Source organism: Mustela putorius, unplaced genomic scaffold, assembly GCF_011764305.1.
Source record: "Mustela putorius furo isolate JIRA1106 unplaced genomic scaffold, ASM1176430v1.1 tig00003909_pilon_pilon_pilon, whole genome shotgun sequence".
Classification (NCBI taxonomy): Eukaryota; Metazoa; Chordata; class Mammalia; order Carnivora; family Mustelidae; genus Mustela; species Mustela putorius.
This window is the reverse complement of record NW_025422057.1, coordinates 26119683-26132217: the sequence shown is the minus strand read 5'-3', so window position 1 is coordinate 26132217 and position 12535 is coordinate 26119683. Positions and strand designations below refer to the sequence as shown.

Sequence of the window (12535 nt, the reverse complement as noted above, 5' to 3'; positions counted from 1 at the left end):
GCTAAACACGACCAGAGGGCAAAGAGTAGGCCCAGAACCTTGGAGTCTTGGCTCCGCCCCTTCTGCGTTTGGCTTTGCCTGCTCCTCCCATCACCACTTCACTCAGAGGCGGCCACTGGCCCAAGACGAAAAAAGACCCAGTCTCTGCTGCACCATCGCATTCTCCAGCTTCAGTTCTCAAGCCCTGTAGCCGCGAAGGCGAGGTCTGATGTAACACCTCCGGTCTGTTTCGCCCTCAGTTTCGAGATCCATCCGGAACGCTTTTAGATAGGATCCTCAGTGAGATCGCACTCGATTGAATCGGTCTGCCTCTACAGCCCAAGGAGGCGGGTTCGCCGAGGCCGCTCCAAGGCCAAAGCGAGAAGACCTTACTGCGCACGCGCAATAGGCAGCCGATGGAGCCACCGATGGAGCCGTCCGGAGGGGAGCAAGAGCCCGGAGCCGTCAGGTACCGAGCACCGGAGGGGCCGGGAAAGGGAAGAAGGACCTGGGGCTCAACTGGGCCGGGTCTGGGGGCCGCTCTTAGGAGCCGGGGCGCAGAAGCATAACGGAGGCGGTCTCGCTGGTGACTGCGGCCCGGGGACGCCACCGCCTACGCCCCTTTACCCGCAGGCTCCTGGACCTGCCTTGGGAAGACGTGCTGCTCCCACACGTTCTGAGCCGGGTGCCGCTACGCCAGCTGCTCCGGTTGCAGCGCGTCAGCCGAGCCTTCCGGGCGCTAGTGCAGCTGCACCTGGCGGGGCTGCGCCGCTTCGACGCCGCTCAGGTGAGAGCAGGAGGCCAAAACCCCGCCCCGTCTGGGTACCGCCCCCGCCCCGCCTCCAGCCCAGCCCCCCAGCCTGTCTGTCTACCCTTGCGGACCCTCCCGGTCCTCCAAGAGTGCCGGGGAAGCGATCCACGCCGCGGGAAGTACTCTCAAAGGGCGAGGGCCGGGTGTCAACTCAGAAGGCGCTTGGGGTCTCTCCTGGGAGGGCAGGTGGCAAACCCCGAGGGTGGGTTGCTGACGGGAAAGAACTCTTCAGGGGCGGAGAAGCAGCGTCCGTCCCGCCCCCGGGACCCGCTGAGAGTCGAGGTGCCTCCCTGCCCGCAGGTGGGTCCGCAGATTCCGCGGGCCGCCTTGGCCTGGCTGCTGCGGGACGCTGAGGGGCTGCAGGAGCTGGCGCTGGCGCCGTGTCACGAATGGCTGTCGGACGAGGATCTGGTGCCTGTGCTGACGCGGAATCCGCAGCTGCGGAGCGTGGCGCTGGCCGGCTGCGGGCAACTGAGCCGCCGCGCGCTGGGGGCGCTGGCGGAGGGCTGCCCCCGCCTGCAGCGCCTTTCGCTCGCGCACTGTGACTGGGTAGATGGCCTGGCGCTGCGCGGCCTCGCCGACCGCTGTCCGGCCCTTGAGGAGCTGGACCTCACCGCCTGCCGTCAGCTCAAGGATGAGGCCATCGTATACCTGGCGCAGAGGCGCGGCGCGGGCCTCCGCAGCCTCTCGCTGGCAGTCAACGCCAATGTGGGGGACGCCGCGGTCCAGGAGTTGGCCCGGAACTGCCCGGAACTCGAGCACCTCGACCTAACCGGCTGCCTCCGCGTCGGAAGCGACGGCGTCAGGTGCCTGGGCATGGGATCGGTGGGTTGGGAAGAGGACAGTCACTCACTTAGCCTCGGGTTAGGGGCGGGCTGTAGCTGTCGCAAGGCAGAGCTGTGGTGCTATTTTTCTGCTACCACGGCACCCCCATTCAGACCAGGAAAGGCTTCTAGGATTGCCTAGACCATAGAGCCCATAGTTGAGAAAAAACCAAAAAACTTTTTTGAACCAGTATTTTACACGTTGGCAGATTGCACATAGTCAGGTTTCTGGCTTTTCTTCAACTAGTGGGGGGTAAATCTTGAAATCCTGGGCGGAGCCAAGGAGCAGTTTCCCCCTTTAAGAGACAGGAGAAAGTCTCGGGTTCCCTGGAGACGTTGAATGTATGACCCCACCCAGACTCCCGTCCCTCGTTTATGGAGGGGGAAGAGTATGCTCTGAGTTTGAGGGAGACAGGGGCTTTGCTGGCTCCCCCACCGTGGGCGCAGCGGCTTCTGGCCCCCAGCCTCACCCGGCTCCTTCCCCAGGACGCTGGCCGAGTACTGCCCCGCGCTGCGCTCGCTGCGGGTGCGGCACTGCCACCATGTGGCCGAGCCCAGCCTGAGCCGCTTGCGGAAGCGCGGCGTGGACATCGACGTGGAGCCGCCGCTGCATCAGGCGCTGGTGCTGCTGCAGGACATGGCAGGCTTTGCACCCTTTGTCAACCTGCAGGTCTGACCTGTCTGCCGACGGGGCACAGCTGGACTGTGTGGCGGGGCCTGACTATGAACTGTAGGGAAACTGGACTGTGGGGGCCTCTGGTTAGAGGCAGATGCCCTGCCCCACTCTGGAGCTTCAAATAAAGAGATTTTTACCCCCACTTGCCTGCCGCTGCTGCCCTGTTGGAGATAAGGGATATGAAGTTGGGAGAGAGGTCAGACAGACACAGTACCCCATCACCCCAATGCTGAACAGAAATGACCAGAATGCACTCACACTTCCTGGGGCCACCTTTACTGTGCCCTTGGGCAGCTCCAAGAGGAGGTCAACAGTGTGGGGCAAGGAAGTCGAGAGCAGGGTGGAGAAGGGGGACAGGAGTTAGGGCGGGCCCTGTGGGAGAGTGTAGGGCTCCTGCATCCCTCTGGGATCTGAGCCTAGAAGGCTCTGGCAGAGTCTGGCAAATGCCTCAGTGGAAGCGGTACTTTCTGGCAGGTTTGAGGTTGATGTATGTGGCCTTCATCTCCTCGGCCTCAGGGTTCCGCACGTCTTTGAATCGCTCCCCCTTGGTACTTACTACCTGGTTGTCAATGTAGCGGATCAGCTTCTTGGGGGCCTGTCAGGCAACTGGACAGTGAGAAGCAGAAGCCAGGAGATGGTCCCCCCCAACTCCACACCTCTAGCAGCCATAGCCCTCTCACCTCCCTGGGAGCCATGGGCCGGTGAATCTTCTGATCCTCTGCGCTATCCACCATCATGTACCTGCCAAAAACTGGCTGGCTGAAGCTCCTGCCACCCCGGAAAGACCTTCTAAGGGTCTAGCCCAGCCCAGCCCAGACTCACTTCTGCAGGATGAAGGACTTCAGTTCATCCTTTTGGGGGCCTCTGAGGCGCCTGGGCAGGTCCTGCAGAGAAGAGAAGCCCAGTCTAAAGCCTAGGGCACCAGCAGAAGCTGACAGGGATAGGCTAGGGGCAGGGACTTAACAATACGGCACCGTGGGGCTGAGGCTATTTGGGTGGAGGGAGATGTCTAGCAGAGGATACCTGGTTGGGGCCGTCCCAGGCTGGAGGCCCCTCCTCCTTCCCCTCTACAAGCATCTGCACAGCTTCTTCCAAGTCTCCCCGAGCTTTGGCCAGCACCCACTGGGCCTGCTCCACTGAACAGGTAGGGAACACCTCCAGGAGGACATCCACCCCTGGCAGCAGCTCCTCCTCAGCACCAGCTGCCTGTGGGCAGAGATGTTGACAAGAAGCAGTACTTCCTTCTTTCCTGGCCCCTAATTCTCTCCCAGTACCCTCCTCTACCAGTACCTCATCCTGGGTGTCTCCAGAAGCTGTAGGAGAAGCCCTAGTCTCTTCTTTGAGCTTTTCAGGCCGCTGCAGGGGCTCTGGGGAGACAGGCATCTGACCTTGGACCTCAGAGCTCTGTGGTTGCAGGTTCTCTTAAGGAAGCAGAGAGAGCATCAGGTTTGTCAGGATTTGGAGGGATGGGGGTTATGAGTCATCCCAGGCCCCAAACTCACCTTTGTTCCTGGCGCCACTTAACTGCCCTGAGAGCTTCTGCATCATGTCCCCTACTGTCCCCCTGAAAAAACAAGGAGGGTGGTAAGAGGACGACTCTGCCCACCCTCCACCGTCTGCCGGCCCTCCGCCCCCTCTTTGCCCCAGCCAGATCCCACCTTGGAATGTGGGCAAAGCCAGGCACATAGGCCTCCATCATCTCAGTGAAGGCCTCCATATCGAAGTTCTCCTCTGATGGCCCTGAGGGGCCCAGATCCTCCAGGACCCCAAGCACATAGGAGAAGATGACTTCATCCAAGCCGCTGCAGGAAGGGGACAGGACAAGCCCTGAGTAGGACACTGGGTACTTCCAGCAACACCCCCTCCCCCTCAGCCTGAGACTCGAGCCCTTGACTTCACTGTCTCCATGAACCAGACTTCAAGCCTTGAAGCCAGAAAGTATCCCACCCTCCCACAGAGCTTCGATTTCCCATCTGTCCAGCAAAGTGACAGGGACAGGTTAAGATTAAGGCCATACCAGCAGATCATAATCAGCCCTCCCCCACCTCTGCATTAGAGCAGAGGGCTTCCCACCCCAGTCTTTCCATGGGCCAGGGCCCAGAGTCCTGCCCAGCAGCTCCAACCCTGACCCTGGCATGATCCTTCTAGGAGAGCTGCTGCTACCTGAGGTCAGCCTCTGGGAGGTGCGTCTGGACAAAGGCAAGGAGGGCTGCACTGACAATCCTCTCCAGCTCCATGCTCTCTCCTCTTCTGCAGGGACAGAAGATGTAGGTTTGTCAGGCCCTCTTCTGCCTGCCCCTACCCAGTAGGCCCAGGCGCGGCCAGCCCCTCCCTCCTGCCCGGCTGTGGAAACCATTTGTTGATGCTGTCCACAGCTTTCAGCTCTGCAGCCCTCCCCCGCTCCGTCAAGCAGAGCTGCAGCCCCCTCCCTGCCCGTCCCTCCACCTCCTTCGCCCCTGTCTCAGGAGGAGGCCTCCACAGTGGTTTCCCTCGCCCTTCCCCTGGCCTCTCCCCATCTCTCTACCCCATTCCCCAGCAGTAGGCCAGACCCTGTGGCAAGAAGCCAAGGTCTTGGGGTCACATGCCTCTTAGCTGAGGAATCCCATCATAGAGAGGGCCACTTGGCCCTCAAGTCCAACCACAAGGGGCCCATTGTCTAGCCCCCCCCCAAGTAGCAGGCCTCAGGACCAAGCACAGCCTTCCCCCAGCTAGAATGGGCCACCCACCCACTGCACAAAGGGGCTTTTCTGGCTCTGGGGCTCTGATGGAAGGGGAAGTCTTTCAGAAATTCTCTTTTCCTGCCCAATCCAGCAACTTGGGGCTATCTACACAGGACTTTCCATCCTCCATTCCAAAGCCTATGGAGCCCTCCAAGATCTGGCCTTTGCCCGGCTTTCCAACCTCATCACTCACTCCACTCCTGCCTCACCAGCCTCCTTGATGGTCCTCAAACTTCCCCAGCTTCTTCCTTCCTATCTCCCCCATATATCTACATGGTTCATCCCCTCATCTCCTCTGGAGCTCTGCTCAAATGTTGCCTTCTGAGAGACCTTCCCTGACTAACCTACCAAAAATAGGGAGTATTCCTGCTACTCCCTAGTCCCTTACCTTGCTTCATTTCCTATACAGCATCTATTACAGTTTAATGTTATCTTATGTTTATTTGCCTATTGTCTGACCTCCCTCATAGACTGTAAGCTTCAAGGTGCAGGGGTCTTTGTCTTATTCACTGGTGTAACCCTAGCACTTAGACAACTGCTTGTACTTAGTAAATGTTCAATAAATACTCATTGACTTATTTCATTCCCATCTACATGCTTTTGACTCCCAACAGTCCATATGTGGGAGTCGGGAACACATGGCTCCACAGGCCCAAATGTCAGCTCGTCTTCCCACTCAGAAGACTCAGAGGTATCTCAGATTACACCTACCCCACACTCACAATATTTCATGATTGGTGTAACACCCCCCCCCCCATTTCACTGGCTGACCCTACCATTTACTCACTCAGCTGCCAAACCTGAGACTTGGTAATTACCCTTGATTTCACCCTCTCTCAGCCCGATCTGCTGCACTCAGCCAATCCAATCATGTTGATTCCATTTCCTTATTAGTCTCCTTTCTAGCCACTCTCCCCAGCTCATCTGGCTTCTGCTCCAACATCTCTACCAGAATTGCTCAGTCCAAGGTCATGAGTTACTTTTTCAGGTTTTGGTCTAATTAGGTTGAACCATTTAAGCTTGCCAATACTGCCTGTTTTGGATCTATAGGAAGGAAGGGAAGGAAGGTGAGAGTGAGAGAAAGAAGGAAAAGAAAAGAAAGAAAAGGCTATTTTTTCTGGATGCACCTGATATTTGCCCTTTCAAGCAACATCGATGTCGGTTTCTGACACATCACACTCTCCTTCTCCAGCCACTCCTTCCCAGGCTCCTTTCTCTGTTCCCCTCACTCCTGCTAGCAGCAAAGCTCAGGCTCACAGCTGCTCCTCTTCCCTCCTTGCTCTGCACCTCCCCCCAAGACCTTGTCTGGTCCCACATCTTTATGAACCAACTCTTTATCACCAATCCCCAAATGCCAGTCCTCGAGCCCAGTCCCCTCCACGTAGCTACACATTTGCACGCCTCCCTCTCGGACACCTCCACGTGGGTGACTTAACATGTAAATGCACGTTCACGTACCCAGCTGCTCTTGCCACAAGTCTGGGAATTATCCTGACACCATCTTACCCACATCCAGTCACCAAGCACTGACCATCACCTCTCACACCTCTCAACACATGTGCTTCTCTCCATCTCTCCTCCCATTCCATCCACCTCTTGCCTTCACTGCCAGAGCCTCCCAGCCCCTCCTCCTACCACTGTATTGTCCCCAAAATCTATTCTTTACAAAGATCACAGTTGCGTAACCTGTACAAAAATCCTATTTTTCCTTCTACAAATCTAGCAGTGAAGTCCCCCTTCCCTTCTGATTAGCCCAGATTCTTTTGGTGGCCGTTAGTTGAGGGCCTTACCCCTGCCTACATCTCTCCAGCCTCTCCATGTGCCACACCCTCCCTGGTTCACTCCCCTCCACCCTGGCTTTCTTCCAGTTTGCCAACCTTCAAGCTCTTTCATGCCAAGATGCTTTGCACAAACTGTTTCCTCTGCTTGGACAGCTTTCCACCTCCACCCCTTCACTTGTCTAACACCTTCTCACCTGTTGGGTCTCAGTTTACAATCTTCTTCCTCAAAGGATGCTGCCCCTGACCCCTGAGAACTGCTTCAGTCCCCTCTGTCTTACACCCTCATTGCAGACTGCACTTTCCCATATTTCACAGTACCTTCCGCAGCTATAATTAAAAATAATTATTTGGGGAATGTTTAAGGTTTCTTCCAATTGTCTCATGAGGGCAGGGACAATACTCCTGGCTTATTCATGAGTGTACACTAGGTATCCTATGGAGTGGGATGCTCAAGCTCCCCGCTTTACAAATGAAGGAACTGAAGCTCAGTGAGTTTAATGATTTGCCCAACTCACTTGGCTGAACTGTGGTAAAGATTTAAATCTAGATCACCTCGCTCGTATATATTCCAGGCGATGGGGGGAATCTCAAGACTTCCAAGAGGGGTGAGACAGAACTACGATCTATGCTCACAGTTACCCGGTCCCCTGAGTGGTAACACAGTGTTTCTGTGACAGCATGGGAGTCACTTTGGACAGCAAGACTGAGAAGCTCTCGCCTACTAGGGGGAAATGCCTGCCTCTTGCTCCAGACTCTAGCATGGGCCCTGGACAGGAGAACAGCTCACACCACACATGCCAGATACCATTATGCAGTTCCCCCCAAAGGTCAGCCGCCTAAGAGACCCACTACACCCACCCTGGATTACATCAAATCCTGGCTGCTGTCAGTTTCCTGGCAACCTCTGTTGGGACCGAGGGCTGCAGTGAGAAAGTCTAGTTTCTAGGGAAGAAGTGCTCAGAGATGTGTCTGATGCCCCTGGGTTTCTAATCAAGGTCTGAGGGCCAGGAGGTTGTTACTGGGAAACTCCTCACTATGCCCCCAAAGAATGTCTTCCTTCCTTTGGCTTTTGCTCTAGCTTGTCTTCTAAAGCAACACACTCTCTTCTGTTCTGGGGCTGACCAAACTTTACCCAGCCTTTAAAGCTTGCCACTTCTTTCTTTCACCCTTCTCCATCCTTCAAGCCTTCCTCAGCATTGCTTTCCTGCCCACAGGCCGCTTCTAATATTTCTCCTCCACAGTCCCTGAGCTAGGGAAGCTGTAGCCTAAGCAGCCAGCCTTCTGCAGGGTAAGAACATGAATTTCATGACAATTTTCAAATTCTGGATGTAGTCCACAAAATTCCATTACTTCCTTGGGGCTCCAAATCAGGGCTCCCTCGTTGGTAATGTCCATGAAATGTGATTGTCATCCTGTCATAAGTCCTGTTTAAATACCTCTGATGATGGTAATAATAATTCTATGCACTTTACATGTATTAACTTACCTAATCCTCACAATAACTCTAAAATATAGCAAGTAATATTATTATACTATTCCATTTTGCCCAAAAGGAAATGGAGACGCTGAGAGGTTAAGTAACTTGTCCAAGATCACACAGTTATTGGCACATTTACATCCAAGCAGTCTGGCTCCAGAACCCTGTTAACCACTATGCTACACTACCTCATAAATTAATTGATGTTCTGATCTTCCTGTCTTGCCTGGTTGGCCCTCCTCCCTACCTCAGAATCTTTGCTTACACGCGTCTCCCCACTCAGAACGTCTTTTCCTCTGCCTCTTATTCTGCAGGACTCACTTTCTCCCCACAGTGAGCCCTGAGTGCCCCATCCTCACTGCTCCCAGATGGCCTGAGAGGATACTCAGGACCAGGCACAAGCTTGGACTCTACAGATGCTCAATACAGATTCCCCAGGACAAATTTAAGTGAGACTGGGGGAAGGCGTACCACGCTGTTCCCTTGGGGTGGGGAGGTGCTTAAGGCGGAGAGAAAGCAGAAGGCCATGTGGGAGGAGTCCTGGGAAGCAGTGTGGGCACTCTGAGGGTCTAGCACGGGTCTTCACTGGTTTCTCAGCCCCTATGAACCCCAGCTCCTGGGGCCCTAGTCCCATAATGCAGGTTCCAGAGGACATCGTTGTCCCCTGACCCCCAAGTAAAGTCTTAGAGGCGCCAAGGACACTGAGAGCTATAAGGGATTCCGGCACCCAAAGTCAGACCGGGGCATGAACGGGGATAGTGGGGTGCACAGGAAGTGGGACCGCGATGATGGTCCACCCCTGAAGCAGGAGCACCCTAAACAAGCTAGCGGAATACCCATAGGGTCTGGAATAGTGGGCCCGAGGGCACCGGGATGCGGTTGCAGCCCTGGGGACACAAGACTAGGGAGGCCTGAGTAAGCTGGGATGTGCCTTGATACAGGCCACGGCGAGAATCAGAGATGGGGGGCCGATGGGCCCCAGAGAGTACCGTGGGGGAACACACAGGACGGGTACCCTGGGTCAGCGTTCTCCGCGACTCTCCTAGCCCTGGGCCGGGGGCCGGAGGGGAAATCACCTGCTCCGTCGGGCGCCGCCGGCGACTTGTCCCGCGCGGTGCAGCTCTCATCCCCCAGCCCCACCAACGAGATCAAAGGCGAGGCCCAGAGCGGTTCCTTTTCAGAAACGCCGCGGTAGCCATTTTTGAGAAGGGCATTGCCCACAACCGGGCGGGGCTTCTGCGCCCAAGCTCGTTTGTCTCAGGGTTTTGGACAGGCTCCCGCGGCGGCCATTTTTGTTGCGGGTTGGGAGGAATTAGGCGTGGAGGTCGCGCCAGTGGGTGGAGTATTATTAACTGCTGACTGCCTCCCCGCCTAGTTTCTTGTCAGCTGGGAAACACCGAGAACCGTTCGACCCCACCCAGGGTCTTCTCGTCTGCCTTCCTTGCCCCAAAATCTCCGCCTTCAAATCCTGTAGCTTCCTCCCCTCTCCTCGTCTCTGCCGTCTTTCCAGACTTGGATCCTAAATTGCATCTGGTGGCCCCTACGTCCAGAACCTGGTGTTCTTCCCAAATCCCTGTGTTTTCCCCCTTCCTGTCCATTGTAGGGTCAAGGTCCGTCAAGGTCCGTTACCCAGTCAACTCTTAGGTGACTCTCCCTTTCCCACCATATCTGTCCTCTTTGCCTTCCCTTAACAGCAAAGTCTCCCGCAAGATTCGGGTGGTTACAAGGTCTGGGTCTTGGGATCGTGGAGCCTGGTTTGGACGGAGGTAGCAGGGAGTGGGTGTTCTGGGTCAGTATCAACCTGAGCCCAGATCCAGGACAGTCTAGAGGCCATGCCAACTCTCAGGGCCTTCATGCCCATGTTGGCAGACATATTGGCATGTCTCTTATAGGTTAGGACAACTGAACTCCAAGACCTAGCAAGGCCTTACCTTCTTCCTGTTCCTGCTGCCTCTGCTTCCCGGTGCTACCCTGTGGGGGAACCCACAGCCATCCCTTCCCAGGAATCCCGCCATGGGTCATGAAGGAAAGAGTTCCCTTCAAGGGAACTCCCAAGCCAGCAGAGATGAGCGCCTTCAGGGCTAGTTCCCTAAGGTACTGTGTACTCAGAAACTGTCACTGCCCTCAGGAGCTCATGGTCCAAGGTAGAAAGTCCTATCCTCTCCTCTCCCCTAAGAACTGCTCCCTCTCAAGCTCTGTCCCTTGCTGCAGGCTCCCAGCTACCCCCACCAGGGTCCTCTGGCCTCAAAGAATGAGATGTTCACTGCTGGGGAGTCAGGGCAGGAAAGGGGAAGGAGATATGAGGGAGCACATTTGGCGTCGCGTCTCCCATAAAAACATTGCCGCTGCCAGCCTGGCGCTGCTAGGGTTAATGAGAGGTGTGGTGACAGCCACTTTGAACTCTGGCTAGGCTGGCCCCTGGGAAGGGGGGTGATGGGAAGCTCCATCAGCCCCAGGCCTCTGCCAGTCCTTTAAAGACTTGGCTGTCCCTCCCTTCCCCCAGCCCCATCCCCGCCTTCATTGCACAATGCTGATGACTCTTCTCTCCCTACCACCCCCATTACGGGAACTTTCAGGTTTTCTCTGTCCCTACGTCTGGCCTGAGATCCCTGCAGCCATCCCTGTGCCTTTCTCTCCTCCCTTCTGGCCTGTTCCTGGGCTGGCAGTTGGATGTAGGTAGATATCATCAGAAAGAAATTCCTGAGCTTTGGGAGAAGGATCATGGGAAGACCTCTTAGGGGGAGTCCCTTGATTCCCAGCTCAGATCCTGAAGGGTCCCTACTCTGTGCAGCAGGGGATTGTTTCTGGGGTCAGAAGACAGTGGGCTGAGGAAAGGGACTGCCACAGGCACAAGGACACACAAACTATAAGATAGGAGCTCTGGGGAACACTTCTCCTGCTTGGCATTCCATAGCTGGCCTGATCTTAAGCCCCTGATTCTTTGTCCCCTCAGGTCTCAGTCTCTCCACCCCCAAGATGGGACCAGATTCCACCTGCCCTTCGGGTGCTGCTGGAAGCCACGTAGGGAGAAAAAAGTGACGTGGTGACTGCTCTTTTCCCATTCCCTCAAGTGACTTTTGCCTCCTAGGTGTCCTCAGCTGAAGGGAAAAGCTAGAAGCCTATGCCGAAGCTTCCCTTAGCACATCAATTCCCCATCATCCAACCTCAGAATAGGAATTGGGTTTGAAATTAGGCATAAAGGGCAGATTGCCCAGACATTAAGAGCAGAGATAAAGCCCATCTGGCTGGTCTCAAGGGGTGGGAGGGTCTCAGTCAGAGACTGAGGTGAGGAAGGGGACACTTCAAAAGGATGGGGAGGAAGGAGGGGGTCCCCGCTCTTGCTTGAGGTCAGAAAGGGCTCTCTGGGCAAGGTGCCCAGTCCTCCCACACCTTCCTCCTTTCTCAGAAGAGCCAGGATGGGGCGGGGGTGGGAGTTGGCTGGGGCAGGGAGGGGGCCTATTTAAGGAGCATTCTCAGCATCCCTGCAGATCCAGCCCCAGGAGCAAGAGAGGAGGCTTCATGGGTATGTGTGGGCCCTTGGTCACAACCCAAGCGGGGTGGGGGTGGAGTGGCTCCTGGGCTTGCAGGCTTGCCTTTTCCTCTCCAGGGATAGGCTGTGGCTCTGCCTGGGGATGGGGAATAGCCCCCATTGCCCTGTTTAACTCTCCAGAAATGAAAGCGTGTTTCAGGGAAAGATTTCTCTTTCACGCCCCTACCTATCCCACGTAGCTCAGATCTTCATTTTTGGTGGGGAGATTTTCAGGGAGCTGGAGCTTTGGGACTCCTATTTTGGGGATTCATATTTTAGGGTTTCCCTCTGGTTCAGGAAGCCTCCCAGTCTCCAGAGAGATGCCTTTCTCCATGCAGATATTCTGGCACTTCCCTCGCCCCGACTTCTCCTGGAGTACCTCTCAACATCTGGCCCCACCAGGAGCACATCTGGGCAAGAAATGATTCCACAGTACTCATAGAATCCCTGCCATGGCCCCAAGCCGCCTCCCCTCATATCCTGCATCCCTCCTGTGGGAATTCAGAGAACTCTTGCCCCTTTCCCTGGGTATGGGCTCTATTTTTCAGCTCTAAGCTCAGACCCTCTCTGGGATAGGAGGAATCTTGAGATCCCAGGTTCCTTATCCATGGTGAGAATCAGAGGAATTCACAGAAGAGAGCACAGGAGGGCAGAATCAAGGCTGGGAGAATGTTGGCCACCTGGCTCTGAGAACTGAATTCCATAGGCTGTGAACTTGAGCAAATGGCCTAGGGACTC

The 12535-nt window shown here is 55.8% G+C and overlaps 2 protein-coding genes across 2 annotated transcripts; one reads left to right on the top strand and one right to left on the bottom strand.

The window, feature by feature from the left end:
• Positions 1-313: 313 nt before the first annotated feature.
• On the top strand, positions 314-2432 carry FBXL15 (F-box and leucine rich repeat protein 15). The gene is made up of 4 exons (XM_004749381.3): positions 314-448; positions 613-766; positions 1091-1596; positions 2101-2432. Exons 1-4 carry the CDS (start codon positions 396-398, stop codon positions 2288-2290), a joined length of 903 nt encoding a protein of 300 aa, XP_004749438.1. The 5' UTR covers positions 314-395; the 3' UTR covers positions 2291-2432.
• Positions 2433-2544: 112 nt separating this feature from the next.
• Positions 2545-9400, bottom strand: CUEDC2 (CUE domain containing 2). Its single transcript, XM_004749382.3, has 9 exons — positions 9345-9400; positions 4454-4540; positions 3949-4092; positions 3793-3854; positions 3581-3711; positions 3314-3496; positions 3113-3174; positions 2971-3031; positions 2545-2885 (listed from the first exon to the last, which is right to left on the bottom strand). The coding sequence occupies exons 2-9, from the start codon at positions 4525-4527 to the stop codon at positions 2739-2741; spliced, it is 864 nt and encodes a 287-aa protein (XP_004749439.1). The 5' UTR covers positions 4528-4540; positions 9345-9400; the 3' UTR covers positions 2545-2738.
• Between the last annotated feature and the right edge of the window lie 3135 nt (positions 9401-12535).

Bases quoted from the DNA above. Each gene is read 5' to 3' on its own strand.
- FBXL15 (XM_004749381.3), top strand. From the start codon at position 396: ATGGAGCCACCGATGGAGCCGTCCGGAGGGGAGCAAGAGCCCGGAGCC. The intron at 767-1,090 runs GTGAGAGCAGGA...CCCTGCCCGCAG, and splicing joins GCCGCTTCGACGCCGCTCAG to GTGGGTCCGCAGATTCCGCG. The intron at 1,597-2,100 runs GTGCCTGGGCAT...CTCCTTCCCCAG, and splicing joins GTCGGAAGCGACGGCGTCAG to GACGCTGGCCGAGTACTGCC.
- CUEDC2 (XM_004749382.3), bottom strand. From the start codon at position 4,527: ATGGAGCTGGAGAGGATTGTCAGTGCAGCCCTCCTTGCCTTTGTCCAG. The intron at 4,093-4,453 runs GTAGCAGCAGCT...CCCTTCCTGCAG, and splicing joins CTCCCAGAGGCTGACCTCAG to CGGCTTGGATGAAGTCATCT. The intron at 2,886-2,970 runs GTGAGAGGGCTA...GTTGCCTGACAG, and splicing joins GGCCCATGGCTCCCAGGGAG to GCCCCCAAGAAGCTGATCCG.